The sequence below is a fragment of the Panicum hallii genome, chromosome 2 (genome assembly GCF_002211085.1).
Source record: "Panicum hallii strain FIL2 chromosome 2, PHallii_v3.1, whole genome shotgun sequence".
NCBI classification, from domain to species: Eukaryota; Viridiplantae; Streptophyta; class Magnoliopsida; order Poales; family Poaceae; genus Panicum; species Panicum hallii.
In genome coordinates, this window is record NC_038043.1 from 49,831,487 (window position 1) to 49,837,616 (window position 6,130).

The 6,130-nt window shown below is 44.9% G+C and overlaps 2 protein-coding genes across 2 annotated transcripts; one reads left to right on the top strand and one right to left on the bottom strand.

The window, feature by feature from the left end:
• The first annotated feature begins 449 nt into the window (after positions 1–449).
• LOC112879669 (DNA-directed RNA polymerase III subunit rpc8-like) lies at positions 450–4,055 on the top strand. Its single transcript, XM_025944029.1, has 7 exons — positions 450–997; positions 1,150–1,245; positions 2,091–2,178; positions 2,601–2,664; positions 3,131–3,200; positions 3,308–3,397; positions 3,632–4,055. The coding sequence occupies exons 1-7, from the start codon at positions 887–889 to the stop codon at positions 3,710–3,712; spliced, it is 600 nt and encodes a 199-aa protein (XP_025799814.1). The 5' UTR covers positions 450–886; the 3' UTR covers positions 3,713–4,055.
• Positions 4,056–4,678: 623 nt separating this feature from the next.
• Positions 4,679–5,889, bottom strand: LOC112883576 (thioredoxin-like protein CDSP32, chloroplastic). Its single transcript, XM_025948898.1, has one exon. The coding sequence runs from the start codon at positions 5,776–5,778 to the stop codon at positions 4,864–4,866; it is 915 nt and encodes a 304-aa protein (XP_025804683.1). The 5' UTR covers positions 5,779–5,889; the 3' UTR covers positions 4,679–4,863.
• Between the last annotated feature and the right edge of the window lie 241 nt (positions 5,890–6,130).

The window sequence follows — 6,130 nt, forward strand, 5'->3', positions numbered from 1 at the left end:
AAACATTGTAAAAGAGAGAGGAGAGCAGAGAAAAAACAACTTCAGTAAACAGTATTTTATGAACAAGCCGGAGCTCTTCGAAACGGACCCTTGTACTCCCCCATCGCAGGAAGCCTCGGTTGCAACACCGCACAGTCTGATTTTGCGTCCATTCTAGAAAAGCACATTTGCTGAGCGTGTAACTAGAGGTATATTTATCTTTTTATCGTTTATTGGTTAAAAATACTAGAGTTGTATTCTTTCCGGGATGGTGGAAGTACTAGTTAAATTCTAAAATAAATTCAGAAAAATATACCACTCATGTCAAGTTGAGGACTCTTATTCGAGTGGGCAAGTGTCAAGTTGAGTACTTGAATTTGAGTGGGAAAGTTTTAAGGAACCTTATCAGCTCACATTTTCATAAATTTATTATAGAATTTAACTGGTGTGACTTGGTCAATTCTGAACAGTCTCTCGGACGCGCTAATCACCTGCTCCTTAACCTTAATGCCGTGCTGGGCTCAAAGTTATGAGCCGGAATGAGTACCCTTAGGCCTGACCCACCAAACTCTAACCTCCTCCTAGCAAGCCTACTCACCGAGGTTGGCGGCCCGCATAAACTACGGGGCCCGTTTCGAGCCCAATGAGCCCAGTCAGTATCCCCGTTAAAACCCTATACCTATACCTCGCGCCGTCATCGGCGCGTCTCTTCCGTCCCGCCGGCGCTGGCTCGCCACCTCCTCGACGCGTGGGCCCACCTGCGCTTGCTCCCCGTTGTTCCTCGCTGGGAGCAGCCCACCGGGCCAGGGGCGCGCCGGCGCCGCCTCCAATCCTCCATTCGGCGCACCCCACTCCGGCGCCTCCCTCCTTGATTGGCTCCGGTGGTCGGTGGTTCTAGGCGGGCAGGATGTTCTCGCTGAGCCTGATTGAGCATGACCTGCCGATGCCGCCGCACCTGCTGAGCCGCCCCCTCCTCGACGCCATCAAGGCCGAGCTCGAGAGGCTCTTCCTGGATAAGGTAAAGCGGATTTGTTTTTCTTTAGCCGTAGAATTAGCATTGTTGAGCAAAATGTGCTCTGGATGTCAGTAATTATCGGATTGAACCCTTTTTGATCCAACGTCCGTGGTTCCTAAATGTGTGTATCTGTTTGCTTTTGGTGTATAACGCAGGTTATCGCGAACCTTGGGCTGTGCGTGTCTGTCTATGATATCCGATCCGTTGAAGGCGGGTCCATCCATGCGGGAGAAGGCTGCTCGACCTATAGAGTAACGCGTGCCTTAATTTTGTTTATCGCTTAAGTTCAAGTGCTTGATATGTTGTGCTTGGCTTATATGTTTTATGGATGGAAAATTCGGGAAGTATTGTGATTCCCATAAAGAGTGACCTCCCAACCTCGCCCTCAGGCAACATGAGTACTGCAATGTTGCCTTTTTCACACACTTTAATTTGTGCGATCAATGTCAAGATGTGTTAATATTTATCTTTTTATCATGTTTCCTAATTGGTGCTCACTAAATTACTTAGAACCAATGTGCTTATCATTTCGTTGCTGTGCTTGAATGAAAATAGTAGCTTTTTGTGTTTCATCCTAAAAGCGCGTTGTTATGGTGGTTACTTATCTTGTCAATAGCTTTTCTTCTGTTCACAAATGAGAGATACCTGTCCATCACTTGAAAGGCAAAAATATTCACATTTTCCTGGCATTTCTTTCTTTCTGGTGGCCTTTGTCACACATGCACTTAATAATTTTATTTCAAACTGTGATGGTTCCCAACCGCATGTTCTAATCTAAATCGATTACTTTTTAGTTTTCATGTTAAGATCCAGTTCTTCACTTTGTCAAAAAACAGTGTTGATTATTTCTTTAATGTGAATTTTTAGTCTATTGCTTCAGTTTTTCTACCTGCTAATGACTTGATTCCAGCACAAATTATGACACGTAAAATGACCCTTTGTAACTAGAATGACACACCATTTTAATAGCAAGGCTCTTTCTTCCAGTATTGTAGTATTCTAAAATATCTGATCTTTGGAAGTTATTTATTTCAACCCTGAGGCTTCCTACACATTGCAAATCATGCTCAGATTTCCTTGTTCCTGTTTTGGATAGGTTTCATTTCGTTTGCTGATGTTCAAGCCCTTTAATGGGGAAGTTCTTGTTGGGAGAATTAGTGGATATGATGATAAGGGGTTGCAGGGTGAGTTGACTTTGGAGAACTGCTTGGTTAGCAATCTCTTAATTAGTTCACTCGATTGATCTTGTCTAGGATAATTTCTGGTACTGTATTTTAGCTTTCTGTAACATCTTGCTCTGCAGGGTATCTTTTTTTCCCTCCATATTTTCATATCATTGTATGTTTCCATCTCAGATCCAAATGTTTGGGTCATGTCTAATCCTTGCCATGCATGAATAAACTTTAAGCCTATTAGCCTAATGCTTCTACACTAGTATTTCTTCTTGGAAATATATATATTTTTTTTGCAAGCATTGTACATTTCCTGGTTGCTACAAAATTGGAATGCTCCACTCCTGTTCTGGCAATTAAATGAAACATCAATTAGATATCCTATCATCACATAACTATATTGGTTTTAGCTAATAGATTCCCTTATTTTGCAGTTTCACTTGATTTCTTCGATGACATATGCATCCCTGGACATTTGATGCAGTTTGGCACAGAGAGGTTTGTCACAATCCTATACTTTTTAATTTATTGTGGTAGTACATAAATGACTAGTGTTATTTGAAACCGAGGTTATTTTGCGCTTTGGGGGTTATATTGAACATTTTAGTTTTAATTGTGTTGGATTAGCATTTCACTATTCTTCACTTACATCTCAAGTGTGACCTAAGTTATGTAAATTATCATGTCATTGTACTCCATTTGACTATGATTATTATGGACTGTAATGCCATAACATTAATCCCTGATAAACTAAAATGAAATATGACTAGGAAAAAGAGAATGGTGTTTCCTCTTTGCAGCAAGTAGATAGAACTTTCATAGTAGCTAAAATAACCTTAGTTAACTAATTGCATTGATGAAACAATGATCTTTTCCTCTGCTTCTGAAGAAAGTATTTCCAGAGTAAAGTTCAGTTTATTTTCTTTAGTTCTCATCTTTTGTTCAATGTTCATTGGATTGCCAGGGGACCAGATGGTAGGTGGATGCTGAAGACTGAAGATAATGATGAGCTATATCTAGATCTAGATGATGAGGTATTTTAAATTTTAGCTTTATTTCGTTTTTGTTTACTGCAAAGCAATGACTACTTCCTCAGGTCACTGCCCATGCCAAACTCATGATCAATGCAATAACTGTGCAGATAAGGTTCTTGGTATCTAGCACAAAGTACCTGCCTATCCCAATTGAGCAAAAGGAGGGTGATCCACCATTTGCTCCAATGCAGATCGTTGTAAGCACTGTTTCCTTACGCATATTGTTGTACATATATGCCCAGCTTAGCTCTGTTTATATTCATGGTCTCATGGATAGTCATTTCTGACTAATCTCATGCATTGGATGATGATGTCCGTGTTGGATCCACATCCATGCTCGTTCTACATGGCAAATTCTTAAGCACCACTTCAAGTTGTATTTACATCCTTTCATGCTTTGGTGAGTAACTGCTGTAGTAATGCTTTTCCAGGGAAGTATTAAAGGAGATGGTCTTGGTCTTCTTGCTTGGTGGGCAGCTGACGAAGAGGGGGAGGAGGCGGCAGAGCAATAGTATAGTGTTGCTTCAGGGATCTCTTTGTGTAGTTTACAATCTCATCCTACTAGCATGTTAGGTAACTGTATCTAGTAGCAGTAACATGATACTTAGGGATCTTACCTGGTTTTACATGTTATGTATTCTTTGAGTTAGGCACTTAGGCGTGTTGAATCTCTTCTGGCACTCCCAGTTGTTACTGCTGCTGCGACCTATTGCCGTCGATGTCTTAAAAAACCACCAAAGAAAAGTAGGTCAGATTCTTGGAAGATATTATGTATGTATGTATGTAATACCCTGAAATTTTCTGAATATTTATGTCAGATGTATAATCTTATAATATGGAGAATTCTCCCTGCAAGGACATTTCAGCAGGCCAGCACCACAAAAGTTCATATTTAACCAGTGTGCTTGGTATTATGTCCAGCAAGCAGCTGGGAAAAGGATCTGGGAGTGGTGAAAGCAACATTTGATGTATAAAGAGGCAAAAGAGCAAGCCTTTGTTGTATGTGGGTTCAACCGTAGGCTGGTATATATGGCATGCTCTGAACATTTTTTGTTGTATCCGTGGCTATTTCCATTACCGGACAACATCCCAAGAGCTGGGCCGTTGAAAAAAAAAATCGTCTGTCGGTACTCTGAAAAAAAAACCCCTATATCCTTGCGTCGCCATATGAGCATGTAAACTGTAAGAGAATTCCTTATTAAGAAAACTGTAAGACAATTGGACAAGCAAAGCTGATAGATAATCATACAAGATTAAAGTTGCAGAATACTGTCTTCCAAATTACAATTCGGTTTCCAAATTACAATTCGCTTTAGCTCTTTAATTCGGTGTTTAATTCGGTTTGGCTCTTTTAGTATATAGTTTTTGTTTTTATATGTATCTAGATATTGTATACATCCAAGTGCATACGAAAATATATATATTTATAAAATTAAAACGAATTGTAATCTAGGAGAGATGTAAGTATATAGCAGCTGTTAGCACTCAAAAATTGTACTATTACCACGGAATAATGCTCCGATGATTAACATACAAGTATGGTGATGGTACCCAATAAGCAGTCTAAACATCTACCAATCATCGATGTATGGATGTCGCAGTAATAATTTTACATTTTGCATCTTCAATTTGCATACTATTCTCCATTCATGTGTGTATCGCTTCAGTAGGTGACCCTGACGCCGTTGTATCTGAGGATCTCGCCGACGAGTTCACCCTTGCCAGAGCCGACGTAGCGGCCGACGATCTTGCCGTCCCTGATGAAGACGAAGGTGGGCACCTCGACAACGTCCATGTCCCTGAGGAACTGAATGCAGCTGTCGTTCTCGTCGCCGTTCATGCGCGCGAACACCGTGGTCTCGGCCATGGAGCGCGACAGCTTCACGACGGTGGGGTACACCTTGACGCAGGGCCCGCAGTGCTTGAGGCCGACGTCGAGCACGACGAGCTTCCCCTTCTCGCCGCGGTGCTCGTTGATGAGCGCCTCCAAGTCATCCCGCGAGTGCAGCTGCACCACCGCCGAGTGGCTGTCGCCGTAGTAGAGCACGTCGCCGGCGAGCCGCTCGGGGCCGATGGCCTCCTCCTCGTGCACCTTCTCGGCGCCCTTGTAGAAGTTGAAGTGGGGCACCTGCGTGATGCCCTCCCGGCGGCACAGCTCCTTGGCGGCCTCCGACTCGTCGCCCATCACCAGCAGGAAGTCCACGTCGCCGCAGGTGCGGCTCAGCTGCACCATGGTCGGGTAGATCTGGCTGCTGCTCTCGCTGTCGCTCGCCGCGAACTCCACCACCACCAGCCGGTTCTTGGCGGCCTTCAGCGCGCCGTCGAACTCCTCGATGCTGTGCACCTTCACCACGCGCTCGTCCTTGCTCTTGCCCTTGTCGGACGCCGGCGCCGGCTGCGCCTTCTCGGTGTCCGAGACCGCCGCCCTCGGCGCGGACAGCACCGCGCGCCGCCCGCGGCTGGTCTGCGCGGGCAAGAACCGGACGACCTTGGCGCCGCCGGACGGCATGGTGCTGCTGCTCAGGCTGGCGGTGGCCCTGGCGAGGGTGGAGAGGAAGGTGGCGGTGGTGGAGGTCATCGCTGCTGTGCTCAGCTGAGCTTGCCGCCTAGGAGGCAGTGAGACGATCTTGGTGCTGGCAAACTGCTGAGGAAGAGAGCTGGGATTCCTGGGAAGCAGGGAGGAGAGGAGGATGAGAGAAAAAATAGGATAGAGAGAGGTAGCTAGCCTCCAATCGAAGTCCATCCACTCGAAGTGGTTTGTGGCTGGCATTCCGTCCAGCCCAGATTTTTTCCATCTGGGTGCAGGGTGCTGATTATTTGCTCTCGCACTTTCGCTGCTTTCTGCTTGGGTAAGCTGGGATTCTGCCATATGGCGAACAGGATGGCAACATGGGGTAGTGGACCATAGAGCGGCTATGTTGCGAGGTGTA